Source organism: Dipodomys spectabilis, unplaced genomic scaffold, assembly GCF_019054845.1.
Source record: "Dipodomys spectabilis isolate Male_0828 unplaced genomic scaffold, ASM1905484v1 ptg000327l, whole genome shotgun sequence".
Classification (NCBI taxonomy): Eukaryota; Metazoa; Chordata; class Mammalia; order Rodentia; family Heteromyidae; genus Dipodomys; species Dipodomys spectabilis.
Window position 1 is genome coordinate 1,528,559 of NW_024871004.1, and position 21,993 is coordinate 1,550,551.

At 44.0% G+C, this 21,993-nt stretch overlaps 1 protein-coding gene across 1 annotated transcript; it reads left to right on the forward strand.

The window, feature by feature from the left end:
* Positions 1–4,599: 4,599 nt before the first annotated feature.
* On the forward strand, positions 4,600–5,073 carry LOC122128259 (transcription initiation factor TFIID subunit 11-like). Its single transcript, XM_042702521.1, has one exon. It carries the CDS (start codon positions 4,600–4,602, stop codon positions 5,071–5,073), a length of 474 nt encoding a protein of 157 aa, XP_042558455.1.
* Positions 5,074–21,993: the final 16,920 nt, after the last annotated feature.

Genomic DNA, 21,993 nt, shown 5'->3' on the forward strand with positions numbered 1-21,993 from the left:
TTAGAGCCCACACTTCTAGTAAAGTGGGGAAATACAAAGAACCACCCCCATCATGTATGCATACATGGAGATGAGACATGCTGAAATCATGAAACCCCTTCTCTAGAAAGGTGCGTCGGCTTTGCCATGGGTGCTTGCCTTGCCATACAAGTACCCAGCCATCACGTTGAGCAGGGCTTGCAGGTCCCTTCTGGATGACTCCTGTGAGTAGAGTGGCTTGATGATCTGGCACCAACACCCCTGATTGGAGGATGTTTATCTTCAAAGGCCACTGAGCCTACCAGAAACAAAGCATCTGCTTATCATAGAAAATTTCCCACTATCCCTGAATATACCAACCAGGTTATTCAGGTGAGATTTGGAGAAAGCTTTTGTTAAATGGATGGCAGCACATCAAGGAATATATTGCACTAGCTTATAGCATATCCAAATTCCTCAGTCTTAAAACCCACTGTATCATGAAAGAGCAAGAAGACAGTACATTTCTTTGTGTCCTTACCAAAAAGCCAAGTTAAAGAGACAAGAGTTGTAGAAGCACAACAGATTTAGTGTTCATTCAAGGTGCAAGGCGGAGGAAAAATCTTGCTGCAATGCCATTTTTAGACTCTAAAATGTACCCACAATAACGGGAGGAGCAAGAATAAAAAGATATAAGCCAGTAAAGGTTGTGAGTTTGTCACATCTACTGCCATCTAGAATGGGATACATTTACAGGTCAACAGACAAGGTCGTGGAGCTGAAAGGCCTCATACATCTAAGCTGAAGGGATTTTGTGATTTATTCTTCAATCATAATCCCACTACTGGAAGTGCAGAGGAGACCTGGATTACCATAGATCACCTTGATGAAGCTAAGCTCATGAATCTTCAAGTTGAACTCAAGTTTTGTCCAACTACAAGTTCTTAGGACAGTCAGATTAGTATGTGAACTTACAAGCAATACAGAAGACTGTCTAAATCATGCCAGCATGTGACTGCAGAAATCTGGGTGCTAGGCTAGAGACCTGTGGCAGTGTGTGGGGGGGTGTTCTACATTCAAATTACTATCCATAGGCCACCTGGACTGCCCTCCTTTCCTTTCACTTTACACAATTCTACCAGAGTACTCATATTCAGAAGGGCTTATGCACCAAGTTATGTAAGGAAAAGCAATCAACGGTGACTTCTTAGAAATCTCAGGGATCCAGGAAGATTTGTTCAGAAGTGATAAGGGAACCACATAGGAAGAAAGGGCTCACCTCACCCCAGCAGGCCGAGGGAACCTCCCCAGGTCTGCTCAGGCAGACCATGGAGCACAAAGTAACTTCAAGAGCCCTTAGCTGAGCACAGTCCATTTTCAAGGATGATGGAAAGAGCATGGTCCTCCCTTCCTGATGTCCCTCATATCAATAGTCACCTTCCTATTCAGAGAGAATCCCAGGATATAAAGCATTGCATTTAGATATGTCTTGATATAGAGGCATCCCAATGCCCACACACCTGTAAACATTCATAAAGTGATCTTAAACATTCATAAAATGATCATAGTCCTCAACAGGATGATGAGGATAAGTTTGTCTTCATTCCAGAGGCACACCCTATAACACAGTCTCCTACCTTGAGCCCCTCACATATCAGAAGACAACTCTGACATTGGCCAGGCAAGAAGTACAGGTTCACGCCACAGCCATCTCAAACAGCAAATGGTTTTCATATCCCAGAAGGACCCCACTTCCACAAGGAATACCTACACCCTAATGGAGCATTTCCAGGAAGCTCAGACTGTGGCTGGTGGACTCACAGCCAGAGTGCCACCAGAACTCTTTCTCGTTGTGCAGCATACAACTATGGCTGAATTCTAGAGATTATCTTTTTAAATAAAGATATCAGATTATCTTTTTAAATAAAGATATCAGATTATCTTTTTAAATAAAGATATGAAAGAGCCCAACAGAAGCCTTAGTCCATTCAAGGTCACAAGTCCCTATTGGACATGAAACAAACTTAAAACCAAAGTTGTCTTAATCACAAGTCCTGCAGACTATGAACAACACAGAAGAAAACAAGGTATTCAGTAGGGAGAATTAATAGACTCAAGGCTGCTGTGAAGAACACTCTTCCTGGAGTTATCATCATGGAAAATTCACATGTGAATTTACCTGTGAAGATGACTTTCAGAGCTTACATTAGACACAAGCTTTAGGTCAGAAACACATAGAAGAGACTTTATAAGAAATGCAGAGGGCTGGGAAGGTGGCTCAGTAGTAGAGCTCTTGCCTTGCATGCTTGAGGCCCTCGGTTCAATTCCTCAGCACCACATAAGCAAAAAAAATCCAGAAGTGGCGCTGTGGCTCAAGTGGTAGAGCACTAGCCTTGAGCTGAAGAGCTGGGGTCCAGCGCCCAGGCCCAGAGTTCAGGCCCCACAACCGGACACCCCCCCAAAAAAAACTGCAAAGAAACTTCCACTTATTCTCCATGCTTTCAGAGACATGGAGAACCTCAGAATACAAAGCAAAGTCTACAGATATCTTAGTTCTGATCAAAGTCAGGAGAGCATTCCCACTATAAATTCAACAAACACTGAAAATAGTATGGAAGGACTTCCAGGAGAAGTGGCCACATTTCAAAGTACATGGTCAGAAAGACAGTGGTGTTCTTCAACAATGTGTACCAAGTAAGGACAATACTGGACACAAAGTACTAGAACAGGCTCTTAAGAGCACTGTCAGGACCCACCACAAAATAACTCAAGCAGGACTGGTTCCCTGCCTTCTGGGACAGATACCTGCCCAGGATAGAGGCTGATGTTGCTATCACTTTAATACCCAAAGATTTTGCCATAAGTCTACCATATGCCAGTTCTCATTATTCCTCAGTGTAAGAGAAATGGAGCTGTTATCATGGAACTGTGATGATTATTCCATGAAAGTTAACAGATATTCCTTCTAAACAAACATTTCACATGCAACATTTTTGCTGATAGTATGCTTTTAAGCATACGACACACACACACAAAAAAAGTGAGAAGTTGCTAACACAGAATAGTCAACTCAGTGCCTACAGTCAGAGCCCTTGAGGCTATGGTTTGCCTTTAAATAACGGGGCTCACCCACCTATCAACTTAAACCAGACAATCAACGATGAGTTCCTCTCCTTCCCCATTCAAGACCATGTAAGGCTGTAGCTTGGACCACATATCAGTCTCGTCTCCATCTGGTGAGCAAACAGCCACTCACACCAGAGCACTCCAGCATCACAGTGGTCCTCCTGTCTCCAGTCTTATTTCCTCCATCCCACTTGATTTGCAGTAGCAACTCTGACCATCTAAATCTACCTGCATCATGTTTGATGTCCCAAGTGCCTTTCTCAATGCCATGAGAGGCCCCCTTCAGCTCTCCTTCAGCCACACCCAGCCCCAATCCTATTTCTACCCAAGCATTCCTTCAGGCAAGCTTCATTTTTTGCGGAACTCAGTACTTTCTTCTTCACTACACTGTAAAGGTAAGATCTGAATGAGGAATCATTATCCAAGAAAACCAAGGAATACTCCCCATGGTTCCATAGCAGCTCCACCCACCACACACACCCTGAATTCAAGAAACACGCTCACACTACAGCTGTCTTATCAAGAATATGCTATACTGTGACAGTATTTTAAGTTGAATAATGTGCCAAATTCATTTCACCAAGGGTACTAGACACCTGGCACCAAGCTTCAGATTCTTCCACATTGGCTCCTGACCTTTCCGTGGATAACAGACCCCACACACATTTTTGTGTCAACAGTATCAGCTCTGCTAGATTCCAGCATTCCTGGTGTCCAAGGTTTGGATAATCTCAGAAGACTGCTCTAAATGGCACCTGGATTCCACCATTCAGGAATTAAGAATCCTCTTCCTGCAACACCCAATGTCACTGAAACTCCTGCACCATCTACCTGTCAGGTGGATGCTAGGCGTACGACTGCCTTGACCTAGGTGGCCTCCAAACCTTCTGGGCAAGTGGAGGCTCTGCCCTCACCATCCCACCTGTGGTAACTCTACCACCACCTCCTTTCTCCCCCAGGAGGCCATTCAACTCCAGAACATGACTAAGACTGTCTCTACCAAAGGTAATCAGGATCCAATGGACGTGTCTACATTGCCGAAGCTGAGATCCTTGCTTTCAACAAACTCAAATTCGTAAAGGTTTTGTCTTCAACTCTGGTCCTGGGCCCTAAGCTTCTGTGCTCCAGGCTCGTCCTCTACCACTTGAACCCAGCTCACTTCTGCCTTCTCTGGTAGTGCACTGGAGATGAGAGTCTCTCAGACTTTCCTGCCCCAATGTCTCAGATGTCAGCCCCTAAGCAGAGAGGATTAAAGGCGGGGCCAGCCTGAGGCTTCTGCCAGGGCCTGCTCTCCCAGAAGGGGAAGCGGAAGTGGGGGGGGGCGCGGGCTCTTCCAGTCCTGTCTATAAAGGAGAGCGGCACAGCCCAGGCTTCATTTCCCTGTCCAGGCTGCTGAGGGGGAAGGATGCCAGGACCATGACTCCTATGGCAACTGTGGTCAAGAGTGGGGTGGTGGTGGTGGTACTCTCATCTCCATGTCCCGACCGAGCTGCGATTTCTCAACTCCTTCCGGAGATGGATGGAGGGGAGTCACCCACAGACAAAAGTGGGGAGACTGGCGAGTCAGAGGAGACAATCGCTGCTCCCAGAGACCCAGGGGCTGCGGACACCGAAGGAGCACCTGAAGAAATGGAGGGCGACAGAGACGTGGACCCAAAAGTGGCTGCAGCAGAGGAAGGCGAGAGTCGGGATGCCTCAGATTTGACAGCAACTGAAAGGGAAGACACATCACTACCTACTCCTGCTGCCAAAAAGCTGAAGATAGATACCAGAGAAAAGAAAGAGAGGAAGAAAAAAGTGGATGAAGAGGAGATTCAAAAGATGCAAATCCTAGTTTCTTCATTTTCTGAGGAGCAGCTGAGCCGCTATGAAATCAGTGCACTGAGTCACAGAGATACTACGAACTCAAAGAGATGGATGTCCTTGAGTTTGGGTTCAGTAACAGAGAGTATGTCTTGCTCCATGAGTCATCCGATGCTTCTGAACTAGCCAGGAAAGAGGATGAGGAGTAAGAGGAAGCAGTGTCCAGCACTTAGCAAACTAAGATCCCTTTTTCTTCTTGAAAGACTTGGGATTGACTTCAAAGGGTACCCCAGGACTCATTATACACCTCTTATTGCCATGTCTTTCCTCTGTTGACTACCTTTTGGTAATGCTTAGGTTTTGTTGATTTGTTCGGTGGCATCCAATTTGCCAGTGGTCTTTTGTTTTTAGAACATTCCTGCTGATTTCAGTACATCAGAACTATTGTGGCTTCAGTTGGTACCTGGAGAACTGCTGCTTACAGGGAGATAAAAGCTGGGTGAGAGAAGGGGTGACATTTTCCAAAAAGAAATGTACTCTTTACTTATGTAACTGTAACCATTCTATACATCACCTTTACAAAATTAAACTAAAAACAAATAAAATGCATAGAAATGAAATCCTGGTTTGAGGGAAAATTGTTGCTTCTATTTTTTACAGGTTATATAGTTAAGTTTTGTGGATCAGGAATTTTTTGTTCTAGGGCAAATTGCTGAGCAGAGAACCTTACTGAGCTTTGGTTATCAGCAAAACAGTTTCCAATATATACCAAAACTTTAGACCTGGTTGAGCTCTTGAATCATAAAATTTTGCACTTTTTGAGATTGGTGCCATCTTGGCATCTTGGTGTGAAAACTCTTAGAGGTAAAACTCCACCCCCAGTAATAGGCTCATCTGAATTCCTAGAGGCAGGGGCAGGAACTTGGACAATAAGTTACCAAACCTGCTAGCTCTGTACCAGGAACTTGAGAATTCTCAAGCTCCTCCCAGGTGAACCTGTCACCTGACCATGACCCTATTTACGCCCTGACCAACTCAGCTTGCCATTGAGTCATGCCTTGTCTCCTTACTGTCCTCAGGTCACCATGGTGTCCTTTTTCAACTCTCCATTAGAATTGATCTAGTTTGTTGAGATTGTTTTTCTGCTCTTCTGCTCTTTACAACCCTCTTGGCTCAGTTTCCTAGCAGTATTAAGTGCATTCAAGGCTGCAAGGTTTTGGGGGACATATGTCTGCTTGCATTCACCAGCTTTCTAATAGACTTCCAACTGGACCTCTCAAAATGGGCTTCTATCTTGTGATTGAATTCCTGTATAACACTCTTGTTGTGTCCCGATAGGAGGGTACCTAAAGACAGGTGCCCCAAGAATGGAAAAACTTTTATGGCAAATCCTGTCAACTATCTGAAAAAAAAAATCAACTGTTTTACAAGTCTTCCCCCTTCAAAGGTGCTCAAACATTGGGGGCTGGGGTTGGTTTACAGGAAAGGGCACAGCAGAAAGGCACACCCAGCCTATTCTGCTAGCAAGGAGTAAAATATGCTCTCAATTTAGTGTGTTCCAGTCTTCAATGAGACTAACTAGAAATTGCAGGATAAGAGAAGGTCTTGTGAACTGAACTTCTCAGTGTTTACTAGCTTCCAGGGGGTTTTAATTTCACTTGATAGGAGCATCACAACTTGTATAGAAAGAATGATTTAGGTCCAAAAGCCAACATTGTACTGGGCCACCTTTAGTCCTTGTGACAGCTATATTGGCTTTTTGTCTTAACACTTTTTGTGACTAGGGAAGATTTTTAAATGTCTAGTAGGCTTAGCAGATCTTTAGCCTCCATCAGTCTTAAAAGGCTGGAAATTAAGGTGTAAATTTGCCTGCCTCCCTGAAGACATCTGAATCTTGCACAAGGTTTCTGGCTCAATCTTGACTCCACGTTCTTTTAAGAGTCTTAACAGGCTTGTGAGATCTGATAAGCCCATCTAGGGGATCAGCTCACTCCACTTCTCAGGAGGAAAAAAGCATTCAGCTACTTGGCCTCCCTCTCCATGGAAACACTGCCAATCTCTATGTGCTCTGTGCTTTGGAGCTAGAGTTCTGTCCTCCAAAGTCTGCATCTCTGAATATAAAAGCAAAAGAGGAAAAAAACTTTTGAAGCAGCCCTAGTGACTATGGAGCCTGAGGCCAGGTGTTCTATGGAGAGAGGTGCTGGCAGAGGCCAAGGGATTCTTAGATGCTCCAGGATCCTTTCTTTACAACCTCAGAAATCTCTTCCTCAGGAATAAGGAATGGATCTAGTTCTACAAAACAGCCGTAAGCCTAAACACATGAGGTAAGGAGTAGAGGCTCTCCAAGCATCAGGGCTAGGCAAGGGAGCCAACGGATAATCAGAACAATGAGCAAAGACCACAGATCCATACAAGCAGACTGTGGAGGCAGAGCTCCCATATACTGGAGACTCTATCATCAGTAATGGACTCTAACATGACTATTAGACCAGAGCCTGCTGCAACACAGGATGCAGTGAGACCCAAGAGTCAAGACTCCACACCATGGACAGATCCAGGGCAGATACCAATGTGTCCATGGCTGAGCAGATCACACCAGCCACACAACAGTAGGCCAGCAAGAGCAGCATGTCTTTGGCTTAAATTGTGGAAGGGAAGATGAAACAAGCTTTTCAATTGGAGAGCTTCTTAGACCATCCTTGAATTTGGTCAGGAAAACACCTTCTGGCTTCCACCACTCACTGGAAGGGAATTGCCCTTTTAGGATACACCTAAGGCTTGTAAATTCTGACCACTACTGGGTTAAGGACAGCAGCTTGGACTATGAAGGTGGAAGACCGAAGTTCAAATCCTGTTGTACCTAATAGCTCTTGGACTAACCGAAGCTGCTAAAATGAGGACCACGAACACACAGCCAATTCCTAACCATAAAAGTACTCAAATAGTCTGAGGGCCAAAGACTAACCTCCTCTGGGGTGAAGCCTAAATATCAGCAGAGAAGGACAAAAGCAGGACTCTAGTACCTGGCTTTGGGCCATTACCATTGCAGAGCCTCACACAGGAGGAGAAGACAGGAAAAGCTGTTGCAACCTCCCACTCATGGGATCCCAACATGTAAAAGGACTAGAGACAGGAATAACAAACACCCCTAGAGTGACAGAAGAGGTTTTGACTGATGCAGTCTAGAATGCAGGCTTAGGTCTCAAAGTCTATCAAATAAGGTTTGTCAGCTCCAATCAGTTTGCTCTCCGCTAAGTTTACACTGTTCATCTTCAGATGATACTTAGCTGCCTAAGAAGTGACAACTAAAAGATAAGTAACTTCAATAGGCTGTGCTTCAACTGTGTGACAGACTTGTATTGCCAGCAGTATGTTCTTAGATGTTTACTACAGTAAAGGCACTCACACTGAAAAGCAACTTATGTGGGAGGCTCCTTAGCCCTCAGAGAATTAGAAGGTGGTACAGCACCCTTTGCCGGTGTTAGAGATTCACCTGTTTTCCTAAGCCAGTTCCCCAATGGGCTGCTCAACTGAAAAGATTGTTTACAGAGAAGCCCCAGGAGGGATTCAGTAACCACTTCTGTCAGGCCTACAGAACATTTCCAAAAAATAGATGGAGAACACATTAAAACACAGACAGTTTCTCTTCTGCAGAATCTAGACTCGAGAGGACATGAACATAAATGGACTCAGGGTCACTAGCAGGAGATAAGAGAAAATACAAGGTGAAGGGCAAGAACATGATGTGCATTAAATGGAAAAAAGGTCATAAACTGACTCAGGTTAGTAGTGGGGATTAGAAATAGAATCCAGGTTTTTTAGATGTTAAAGGTATGTATAGAAGTACTGCAGTGAAATCCCTCCCTTTGGATACTATACACTTATTTTTCCAAAAAGTCACCTTATTCTTGCCTCCAAAGAATTTAGAATTCAGAGGCTAACACTTCTTGGTAGGTTTATATAGGTCAGATTTTCTAACCAATCCTTCAATGTAGACATGCAGGAAGCTAAATAAGAGAACCCAGTTCTTCCGGAGGGCATTTTAAAATACCAGGCCCCAGATTCACAGGTGAGTACCTTAAAACTAATTTTGCCCCAGGTGAGTAACTCCATACCCTACGCTTTGTCCCAGCTTAAATTAACTCTCCGTCCAATTTGGGCTAAAGTGAGAACTACTAAGCAGATCTTCAAAACAAAAGCCCTTGCATGTTATTCTGGTGAGTGTAAGATGTGAAATCAAACAGAACAAAATTTAAAATGGGGTCAAATATTAAAAACCCAAATCCCTCTGTAGAAAACGCCAGGTCAAATGACCAGTTGTCAGCCTAAGCCTTTTCCATCCTGTCAAAGAGCAAAAAACCATCTCTCCCTTACCCAAGTTTACCACAAACTTTGCTCAAGGCCACTGACAATCTTGAGGCTTACCACTAGCTATATTGAGTTGCTTATAAAAATCATTTCTGTAAAATAGACTATCCCTATCCAAGCTTATATTTTGACTTTTGTAATCATGCATTAATAGTATCAGTCATGCTGATCCGCCCATGGCTATGTTGTGCTTCCGTATGTCTGCTTACTTGCCTTGATAACCCCCACCCAGGCTAGTTTTTCCTTTAAAGACCCTTATGGGCAAAGACCTCACTGCATCCCACTATCCAAATAGTGGGGTGTAGTCACTGTGTGGCTAATAGAGACTTCTTGCCCTGTTTGAGTGTTGGCATGTCTCTGGGAAATCAATACTACAGACACTTCCCACCACAGAACAGACATCCTCTACAAGAGACAGAGGCTGTGGAGAGGTCGCCCAGACCATCTACAGATGGATTCCCTGAATGATTTACACCTGACCTCATTTACAAGGAATAAGGGTGGACTGTGAAGGAGAGGGGTACTGAACTTCTGACAGCTGTGAGAAGACAAAGACAAGTTTCCCCACTACCCTGGCATTCCTTCTAGAAGAAACAGTCAACACAGCAAGCCTGGAGCTCCCAAGAAACAGCACCTGTACCTTGCTCCCTGTTGCTCTTGCTAGAACCTGGCATAGGGTCCTACATGGGGGAGGGCTCAGTAGAGAGGAAAGAAAAAACTAATTTCAGAAAAACTAAGTTCAGAATCATCCATTTCTCCTTTCTGTTCCTCCCTAAAGCCTCCAAGACCACAGATCTATCACACAACTCATCTATTCTGTTGGCAAAGATGAAAAACAGGGTCAGGACAAGTTAGGTTGCTGCAGAGCCATACACATCAACTACTCATTCTCATTACCTGAAAAAGCACTTAGGATACATTTGAAACCTATTTCCCTCTTCTATCTGTAAGCTTCTATCTCCTTAATACACCCGAAGCCAAGTTTATCACCTAATTCAGGTAACTAGACCCAGCATACCCAAAGCTAGCCTGGAAGGTCCTCAAATCTTTGTTCCAGAATTGCTTTCAGTTTTTTAAACACTTGGGAATCTAAAGCAAATCTAGGGGATATATTGCCAATTCCCTCACAAGAATTCAAATCAGCAGCTTCAAATGTCTAGAGCACTCTGTGCTAAGTATTGGAATACATGCAGTCTTTGCTTTGGAGTCAAGGCATGAGGAAATGGTCCTGTAGTGCTAACAGACATGATACCAGTAGTTTGAAAAGGGATTAGCTTTAAGCTGGAATGTCAACAGGCTGGACAGAAAAAGTATAGAACACAACCAAGCAGAAGTTAAGCATTGGAAGTCTTTATGGCTAGAAAGTAGTTCTGTAACATAGCTGGTGAAGTTTGGGTTCAGGCCACTGACTAAAGTGAGGGCCAGGGTAGATGCAGTGAAAATGGTCAGGACTCAAGCTCAGGTGAGGTGAAGCTGGGATCCCAGCAATGACTGAGCTCAAGGTAGGCATGAAATTTGGGCTTTCACTGCGACTCGATTTGGCAATGACGAATATCAGGGCAGTATGGGGTAAGAGGTAAGAGCAGAGGTGAAATTCTGGCCATCGTAATTTGAAGCATGAGAACATGGGGCACTGTGAAAGGGGACATGTCAACGAAGTCAGCAGTAAGGGAGGAAAGAAACTATGGTTTCAGTTGCCTGTGCTTTTGGCACCTGGTTACAAAAAAATATGTCAGTGGAGTAATCTTGAGGTCTGATTAAAGGTTTACATGGGACTACAGAAGCCAAGGGTAGGCTGGCTACAGCTGGCTACAGTTAGTGTTGAGCTCCACAGGTGGGACAAGTCAACTGAGTTCACCCCTCAGGACAGAACCACAGGAATAGGTTGGCAGGCCTCCTATTTACTCCCTGGAAATATTTTGCCCTATTTCTTGTCTTTAGATATTTTTCTTTAGGTATGTGTTTTTATCTCACTGCTAACAGCTGTCCACCACCACCCCCACCACACACACAGCATGTTAACTTTTTACTTAGAAAGTTGAGAGGATAGTCATAGAACCCAGCATCCTGCCAGAGATCTAGAAATGTTTGGGCTAAGTCTGTTTTGCCAGGTCGATTTCTGATGATACCAATTAAGCAACAAAATTCATAGAGGCCCTGAAGGCAGCCAAAATGAGAAGGGAGAGGCACAGAGTGCAGGCAAGTTTGACCTAACACACCTGAGGCCTACCACATAAGGATGTTTTAAGAACTCGTTGTTCTTTACTAAAAAAAAAATCTACAAAAGACCCCCAGGGCTGCCACTTGAAGACTAAGAAAGGTAGGGGAAGGCAGGCCAGGTAGCCTACAGGAACTAGTGAGCAACAACCCAGGTGAGTCACGGGAGAGGCCGAGGGAAGGCTTGCTTCTGCAGACTTTTTAACAGTCCAGGGAGGAAGACAAGGAACATTGAACACTCTTCATCCAGTTTTAAAAGTAGAACCAACAGACTATTCCGGGCAGGATAGTGGGGGGAAAAAGCCAAAGGCTACCACCCAAACCCCCTTTTCCCCCCACCCTTCCCCTTTCCTCTCCAACTTCCCCCCTTTCCTCTCCAGGTTTTCTAGCTTGTTTCAAGTAGCTTTTCAGGTAGCCTGCCACAGGTGTCTCACAGCTTTTCATTTTCCCTCCTTGCCCCCCCCCATGGTCCTGAACCCTTCCAGCTTCGTTAGACATTCCCCCCCACGCCACCCCCCAATTTTCTTAGCACCTACATTGCTTTTGCTTCTTGGTTACTTTTCCCCAGAAAAAGTTTTGAGGAAGAAAGAAGACCTTGCCCTCAGCAAACCCTATTTCTAAGACTTTTGTTTGAAAGGAAGGAAAGCTGGGGGGGGGGGGGGGCAGTGTACTTGTTTGGCTTTGGGGTCGTCCACGGGGCAGAAAGCCTGCGTCCCCATGGAAGGCTGGAGGAGAGCCGGCCGCGGGAACCCCGGCGGGAAGGAGGCCCACGGAGGGGGGGGTGCTCCTGTAGCATCAGAGCCTCCCTCACCCCCAGAGCATCAGCAGGAAAACCGACAATGCCAGCACAGAGACTGAGCAGGGCGAATGCTACCCGGGAGGCACCGCTGGACTCTGCGAGCTGTGCTTGCCTTTTGACAGTCCGCAGGGCCGCGTCACTTCCGGGGCGGGCCCGCGGGTGGGTCGGGGGCAGGCTCGCGGGGCCGCAGGGTGAGCCGCGCCAGGATGGCGCTTCTGGGTTTTGGGCGTCTGCAGCTGCGGCGCTCAGGGCAGGCGGAGCCGGCCTCACAGCCCGACTTCGGACCGCCCCCTCCGCGCCCCTTATGAATGTAATGTGTGTGGAAATTCTTTCACCTCAAAGGCAAACCTTACTGTCCACCAGAGAGCACACAGGAGTGAAAGTTCAAAAATGTAACCAGTGCGGAATGTCTTTCACTCAGAACATACACCTTTTTGTCCATCAGAAAACACACCAGAGGGAAATCTTATGTATGTAGCAGGAAATGGAAATTCTTTCAGCTGGAAGACACACCTTAGCATCCATCACAGAACACACAGGAGAGAAACCTTATGAATGTAACAAATGTGGAAAGACATGGAGCTCACAGCTGAACATACATAAGTTGATTCACACAAATGCAATAACTTAGGAAAGTCCAAATGGGGAAAGTCTTTCATCTTTAAGAAAATTGAGATTGCAACACAGAATCCACACAAGATAGAAACCTTAAGATATAGCAGATGTGGAGTCCTTCAACTGGAAGACACAGCATCAGAGAACAGACACAGGCAAGAAAATACTAATGTAACAAATGAAGAAAGTCCTTCTTTACCAAATATTCATGGATCCAAGTTCATAGGACACACAGGGGAGAAATCTTTAAAATATTACAAATGTGGAAAGCTTTTGATCTGAAAGATCAAAAAAGCTAGCGGGGGGCCAAAAAGACTACAAGAATTTAGCTTCAATTAACCAGCAAAAAGCTGAGTGGGAGGCATGGCTCAGGGACTAGAGAGACAGCTATGAGAGAGGAAACTGAAGAAGCACAAACCTGAGTTCTAGCTCAGGTACTGGCAAAAAGAAAGAGACAGGCATTAGCCAATTATGTAAAAATCCGATCTCTAGTCCCCCCACTGTCTGCTCTGAAGCCATCTTTGCATTGTTCCCAGATCCAGCTCCCTGCAGCTTCCTGCAATCCTCAGATCTCAGCCTCCTAAGTAGATAAGATTACAGGTGTGAGCCATGGATGCCCAGCTTCCTTGAGACTCTTATTCCAAGTAAGCACCAGAAAACCAGAAGTGGCACTGTGGCTCAAGTAGTAGAGTGCTTGCCTTGAGGTGAAGAGTTCAGCTACAGCAACCAGGCCCAGAGTTCAAGCCCCACAACCAAAAAAAAATATGGAATGGAGTCCTAAAAATATACATATGCATTCCTGTGTGTGTGTGTGTATAATCACATCCTTAACCCAAAATTATAATATCCAATATATCTCAGGATGTGAAGGGGAGTAATAGAAGGAACAGGAATGACAGATATACTGATATACACTGATATACAGGATTATAACACTGATATACAGGATTCTAAAATATGAAGACTGCATACAGGAACTCACTGAAATTATTTGAATAATAGAAGTGGGAAAGGAGGGTGTGAACAAGTGAAGAGATGACCACAGAATGAGTTAATCTGATTAAAGTAAATACATGTATTTTGAAATAGCTAAATGAAACTAATTTGCACACCTAAAATAAATAAAAAAATAATAGCACAGTTCAAAAAGAAATGTACACTGCATGACTATGTAACTATGACTACTCTGAACATCACATTTACAAAAAAAAAATTAGAAAGCAAAACAAAGCCAGGCAGTGGTGGCTCACGCCTGTAATCATAACTACTCAGGAGGCTGAGACCTGAAGATCCCACTTCAAAGCCAGCCTGGGCAGGAAAGTCCATGAAACACAGCAAAGAAAGGTGACTGTGATGGCCTTCTTGGCCCGTGTGAGGCAAAAAGGCTGCAAGATTAATTCAAATGGGCTAGAGGAATCTTTTGAGGTTGTGGATGATCTCTGCCCATGGTTCCCCAAAGAGGGAACAGTGGATTTGGCTATATGGCAAAAGGTAGATCAAGAATTTTAAAAATCATATAAAAATCAGAGGAAAACATGCTATCCCTCCTCAGACATTTTCTGTTTGCAATATAATTCGAGAGAGTCTTGGTCCCAATCACCAGATTGAAATTATTTCTATAAAATCCTTGTCTGAGGGGAAGAATAAAGAGACCCTCCTTTGTACATCAGATGTGGAGAGAGAGGATTGTCAGCCCTACTGTGGGAGTGTTAGAAACATTAGAAATCTGGTTCAGATTTTTGACACTCTCTGTAAAGGTGACAAAGAGCCAGGTGCCAGTGGCTCACACCTGTAATCCTAGCTACTCAGGAGGCTGAGATCTGAGGATCATGGTTCAAAGCCAGCCTGGGCAGGAAAATCCGTGAGACTCTTATCTCCAATAAACTACTAGAAAACCAGAAGTGGTGCTTTGGCTCAAGTGGTAGAGTGCTCACCTTGAGCTGAAGAGCACAGAGACAGTGCCCAAACCCAGAGTTCAAGCCCCACAACCTAGAAAAAAAGACAAAAATCCTCCAAGGCCACAACCACTCCTATGCCTATCCCTGTGAGAGCTACTTTCCCTATGATAAAGGGGAAGGCAATTACCACCTGATCTTAATTCAGACTCCTATGTCCACAGTACAATCATCTATACTGACTGCTTAAGATGTGGTGGGAGGATACTGGGGATTTCCAACATTTTCCTGTTTTACAAGATGGAGGCAAACAACAGAGGCTGTATTTGGGGGGAGAACTCCAGTTGCCATTCCTAAAGGGGTCGGGGACCTTTGCTACCTGGGACAGGTGTTGAGCAAGTCTTGCTGGACTATAAAAGGACTGATTGTTTACCCTGGTGTATTGATAATGATTATATCAGAGAGATTAAAATTATGCATGGCTTAAAAAAAAGAACCTTGCTTGTTCCTGCTCATACTTCCATTGCTCAATTGATTTTGCTTTCTTTAGTTTCTCCTTCTAATAAGTCTCTTCAACCTAACAGGGAAGATAGAGGCTTTGGCTCCACAGATAAGGCCTTTCACTTCAAAAATTGGACAAGAGCAACTTAAGTTAGAACTCTACATAGGAGGGAAGCTTTTTACAGGCCTAATTGGCACTGGAGCTAATGTTTCTGTTATATCTGGCCTACAATGGCCTCCCTCCTGGCCAAAAGAAGATAGCCTTGCCCTGCTGCAGGGTACAGGCATGTCCAAAGTTACTCAAAAAGGTTCTGCCATGCTGTGGTGGCTGACCAAGGAAGGTCATCTGAGTGTCTTTCAACCCTTTTTTTTGCCTGATCTTCCAGTAAATCTGTGGGGACAGAACGAGTTGTCTCTGATGGGTGCTTCCATCAACAGTCCCAGCCCAGTTGTTACTCAACAAATGCTTAATCAAGGGTATGATAAAATGTTCCCCGAGGAAAAGGAAGGTTCATACCTTACCAGCCTGTTGCAAACCCAGACAGACAGGGCTTAGGTTTTCCACAGGGCCACACTGATAATGGCAGCTCTACATACAAAACCTATACGTTGAAAGACCTCAACACCTCTATGGGTCATTGAGTGGCCCTTGCCTAAAAAATTAAAAAACTTAAAGCTGCCAAGGGTCTAGTTCATAAACCATTGTCACAAGGCCCCATTAAACCTTCCACTAGTTTCTGAAATATCCCTGTCTTTATTATTTTTTAAAAAACCAGGGAAATGGAGACTTCTTCAGGACTTGTGAGAGAATAATAAAGCTGTTTCCTATAGGTGCCTTGCAACCTGGCTTGCCCTCACCAACATCTATTCCATTATCTTTTTCTCTATGGTATTGAATTGAAAGGATTGTTGTTTATTTTTATTTTTTTAACCATACTTCTTTATACAGGGAATGGGAAAATATTTGCTTTTTCTGTTCTCAGCATCAATATGATTAAGCCCTATGACAAATATAAATGGACAGTGCTGCCCAGAAAATGGCCAACAGCCCCATGGAATGCCAACCCTATGTGGACAAAGCCATACAGCCCATGTAAAAAGTACCCCTCTGCCTATATAATCCATTACATGTATGATATCCTGATTGGAGTATCAAATAAAAAACAAGCTGATCTTATTTTTTAATATATGCAACAGTCTTTATGGCTGTACAAACTGATTATGGCCCCTGAAAAGTTCAGAGACAACATCCTCTTTCATATCTAGAGCATCACATTTTCCACAGCAAAGTTACTCTCCAAGAACTAAAAATAAGGACTGCGCAATTACAAACACTGAGTGATTTTCAAAAGTTATTGGGGGACATCAATTGGATTCTCCCCTCATTACAAATTAATTCAAAGCAGTTACAATCTCTTTTTCAGATTTTACAGGATGACTCAAACTCAGCCTCCCCAACGCCTAAAGCTGTTAAAGCCCTAAAAGTTGTTAAATGGGGGCTGGGAATGTGGCTCAGTGGTAGAGTGCTTGTCTTGCATTCATGAGGCCCTGGGTTCGATTCCTCAGCACCACATAAGCAAAAAAAAGCTGGAAGTGTCGCTGTGGCTCAAGCACTAGCTTTGAGCTGAAGAGCTCAGGGACAGCACCCAGAAAGAGTTCAAGTACCACACCCAACTTTAAAAAAAAGTTGTTAAATGTACAGTTGGTGAGGCCCACTTGTGCACATAGATCTAAACAATTGTTTTATATATTTTAAATCCTAGTAAATTCCCTATTGCTGTCCTTTGGCAGGATACTCCAATTAAATGGATATTTTTGGACTTGCATTCCATAAATTTTATTAACCCTTTAATTGCTTCAATTTCCTTACTTATTTCTAACGGACATAGGCATTTTATTCAATTGACTGGGCATGAGCCTAATGCCTTGGGCTAGCACATAACTAGAATGGAGTTTAATAGCCTATTACAGACCTCCTTAAAATGACAAATTGCTATGGCCAATTTTTCTGGGCAGTACTTTTTCACTTGCCTACATCACCATTACATTTTGCTGAGATCATTTTATTACTGCCTGCTCCTTTCTTTTTTCTTTTTTTTTTTTTTTGTCTGTCATGGGGCCTAAACTCGGGCCTGAGCACTGTTCCTCAGCTCTTCAGCTCAAGATTAGTGCTCTACCACTTAAGCCACAGTGCCACTTCCAACTTTTTCTGCTTATGTGGTACTGAGGAATTGAACCAGAGCCTCATGCATGCAAGTCAAGCACTCTACCACTGAGCCATTTCCCCAGCCCTTCCTTTATTTATTCTAAGCCCATTGCTAATGTCCCCAATATGTTTATTGATGGGTCTAAAAATAAAAAGGTGGAGCTCGTATTGTAATCCCCAAGTCACACTTCCACCATACAGGTACAATATAATAACACTTTTGCACAAAGGGTGGAGGTGTTTTCTGATACTTTGGCTTTACAACAGTACCCTTTTGCTATAAATTTGTACTCAGATTGTCAGTATGTTGTTTCTGATATACAACACATTTGTGATGCCATTATTCCCACCTCAAATGAGGAACTGTTACATCTCTTTACTACCCTCCAACAGCAACTTTTATGGTACACAACTCCTGTATTTATTTGCCATGTATGCTCTCATTCTCTTTTACCTGGATCTTTAACATTTGGCAATGCCCTTCCTGATAAATTAACTCAGTTTGTGATACTTATTCAATCCCCTGTTGATGCAGCACTTGAGGCCCATCAAAAATTTCATCAAAATGCAGCTGCCCTTTGTAAGCAGTTTAGATTACCTCATAAACAAGCCTGTGCAATAGTTTGCCAATGTGCCCGTTATCCACTTGCACATGCTTCCCACACCGTTCGGGTTAACCCACAGGGTCTTCTGCAGGGGCAGCTATGGCAAATGGATGTGACTCATGTTCCCTCTTTTGGCTACTTGTCCTATATTCATGTTTCTTTAGATACTTACTCTAGATTACTTCTTGCCTCCTATCTCATAGGAAAGGCTTATAGAGATGTTACTAAACATTTATTTGAGCTATTGCCTTTATGGAATTGCCCCTACAAATTAAAACTAATAATGGTCCTACTTGTATTTCTCAAGCCTTTAAAACATTGTGCTCACAACTACATATTACTCTTACCGTGGGTATCCCCTATAATCCACAAGGACAGAGCATTGTGGAGCATGCCCATACTACTTTAAAAAATCAAATTCAGAAAATAAAAAAGGGAAAATTAGCTACCCAGAAGATCTCACCACATACTATTACATTTTATCCATTTTTGTTTAAAAAATTTTAAAAGTCTCAGAGGGCTGGGAAGGTGGCTCAGTGGTAGAGCGCTTGCCTTGCATGCCTGAGGCCCTGGGTTCCATTCCTCAGCACCACATAAGCAAAAAGAAAAAAGCCAGCAGTGGCGCTGTGGCTCAAGTGGTAGAGTGCTAGCCTTGAGCTGAAGAGCTGAGGGACCGTGCCCAGGCCCAGAGTTCAGGCCCCACGACCGGACCCAAAAAAAATAATAAATAAAATAAAAAATTTTAAATGTCTCAGAGGATGGCTTTAATACTGCACAGTGCACAGTTAGAATTCTTATTTTTGGTGAATAAAAGAATAATACTTTTAGAGGTTGGGCTCAAGAAAAATGGCTTTTACAAAATAAAATATTGTCGGGGACCAATGGTTCATGCCTGTAATCCTAGCTACTCATGAGGCTGAGAACTGAGTATCATGGTTCAAAGCCAGCCCAGACACAAAGGTTTGTGAGACTCTTATCTCCAATTAACCACCATAAAACTGTAGGAGGCCTACTCAGGTTGGCAAGCCCACCTAATCGTCCAGAGTGACAGAGCCCACCACAACGAAGTTGTTAACAAAGAAGCAACTTTATTGAGAAGGTTACTACACGGACCAGTCAGGGCTGAAGCAACTGCAGGAGCTGATACTGCAACCCCAAGCGGCCTCCATTCTTTGGTTTTTAAAGGCAAACTCCATGAGGTTGAGTCTGGTCATGAACAGCTGACCAACGGAATCGTAACACACACAAAGGATTGTACAATCATACCAGACCACACAGGTGGCCAATAGGCAGAGTTTACTGTAAGCATGTGCAAAAGTAAGGGTTTACCATAAGCATGTGATGCTTGCCAGTTGGAGCCAGATTATAACCTGTTTTATGGGTCAGTCTTTTTTTTTTTTTGGTCCAGTCATGAGGCCTGAACTCTGGGCCTGGGCACTGTCCCTCAGCTCTTCAGCTCAAGGCTAGCCACATTGCCACTTCCGGCTTTTTTCTTTTTGCTTATGTGGTGCTGAGGCATCAAACCCAGGGCCTCAGGCATGCAAGGCAAGCTCTACCACTGAGCCACCTTCCCAGCCCCTAATGGGTCAGTCTTTAACTGAACAATCAAAAGTGGGTTAGGTTGTTAAGGGGAGGGGGATCAGATGCATTTTCTTCATTCCAGGAACTAGGCCTATCAAGTCTAAAATTCTTAAAACAAAGGCAAAGCTCAAAATGGAATCATACCAGCTTGGGCCCCATCTCAGAATCCACTTCACTCCCTGCCCTTGAATTCCTTCCAAGCAGCTGGCCACTCCATCCCTTCACTCAGACCTACCTAGCAAGCACTTACCTCACTTCAGCTCTCACTTTCTCCCCTAGATGCTCCTGCAACCTGGATAGGGGCAGATGCCAACTGCTCTCTTTCCTGAGGAGATATGAAGTAAGGAGGCCAAGTCTGGCCAGTGCCATATCGGCCACTTGGTGGATGGTAGGGTCTGGCATCTTATCTTCATGCTGGGGGAAGGACCCCTCCCCCACCCCCATCGCCTGCCTAGCAAGTAATAGACATGCTCAGACCCCTGGAGGCAGGGGCAGGCACTTGGCTGATAGGTTACTGAATCAGGGACTGGGAATTTTCTGAGGATCTGCCCTCTGTGCCAACATATTTTAGGCCTGGACCAGCCTAGCCGCTGGACTCCATAACACTTGTGTCTCTGTGATCTTGTCATGTGTCCAGTCTCCTGGCTTATCTCCCGTCATCATGGAGTCCCAATTCAGCTCCATTGGAGCTGAATTGGCTTGTTGGTATTGTTCTTGTTATTGCTTTCCTCTATAGCATGTTTCCTAGCTGAGTTATGTGTATTTGCATGCTGTAGGCCTTTGTAACAACTGGCGGCCTGCAGCCTGTTCACTGTATAATAAAGACTCCAATACTCTATTTTTTAAAATGTGGCTTTTGGAAGATTTAACTTACAACAGATATAGCCCCTCTAATAAACCTTATAATAATCTTTCTCCTATGCCTGCATCCCTGTGGTCCCCTGTGATGGTCATGACAGATTCTTACATTTGGTGCACAAAACCTGGGATAGGTTCCCCAGTAGATATGTTCCCCCTCCACTTCAGACAGGGTACTGCCCAGCTGCTCCGGGCCTTAGCCCATGGTCTTACAATGGAGTCGCCAGAGGACCACCAAGGTAACTTTCTCCTAATCAAGTGCTGTAACTTCTGCCCATCCAACACTGGGTAATTCATTCCTACCCAGGTGAGTGGCCAATTCAGAAGCTTAGATTCTGCTGTTCAGGCCACGGGGCCTGTGTGGGGGCTTCAGGGCCCCAGAAAGCTTGGCCAAGTGTCTAAGCCACATTCAGAGGTTTCTTTTCTGTGTCAGTTCTCTGATGCGTGCTAAGAGCTGACTTATGGGTGGAAAATTTCTTACATTCCTAATTTTCATAGGGTTTCTCTTCTGTGTTTGAGATTGGAAAGTCAGGTCTGACTTCTGAGAGGCAGCTTTTGTACATTGCTTATGCTCATTGGACTTCTCTGATTTTGTAGATTTGGAGAACATAGGATGTTTTAGGCATCCCTTTAGCTTTTGCTGATGCGGGTAATGTTTCCTGAGAGCAAGGATTTGTAATTACAACTCTTCAATTCTAAATTCTCACTAAGAATTACTTTGGGTATCTGTGGGAATTTTAAAATTCATTTCTCCCCATCTTAGACAAAGTCTCTTCAGATTTCCTTTTCTGGCATTCCATCCCCTCACAACCATGAAAGACCAAAAATATGCCAGCTCACCTCCTACTCAATCATTCTCTGTAGACTAAAAGAATTGGTCTAACTCTCAGTCTCAGTGCATCACCAATTGCTACTTTCCTTATCATATGAGAGCAGCTCTGGTGTACTCAATTACTATACTTGCATAGTCCTAGCTTCAAAGAAAATGAAATCTCATTTTCTACATTTGAATTTTCTTTCTTTTGTTTCAGTATGATTTCCACAAAAAGAAAGAGAATTCCTAACTTGAACTCTACTGCCACACAGAGTTCAGTATGTCTCCATATGAAGTATTAATTCATAAGTGTTTGAGACAAAGGATCACCTAGTTCTCTCCCACAAACAGGACTCAGGGGAATTAGGAACATTATTGCTCAGTATAGCACAAGATGAACTTATCAACTGGGCTCAGGCTCCAACATCACAATCCCAGATGAATTAACTCACCTGTGAAATTCTTGTCTGAGGCTACTCCTATCCATGGTTCTGCACCTTGCTCCAAATGACAATCAATTTAGACTTAGGAACACAGTGCCCTGTTAATAAGCTCATGCTGGGTAATCATTGGTCTAAGATCTCAGATATCCTGTTCAGAATGTTGTTCCTAAATCATATTTCTCATTGCTCACTGGCTCCTTGGCT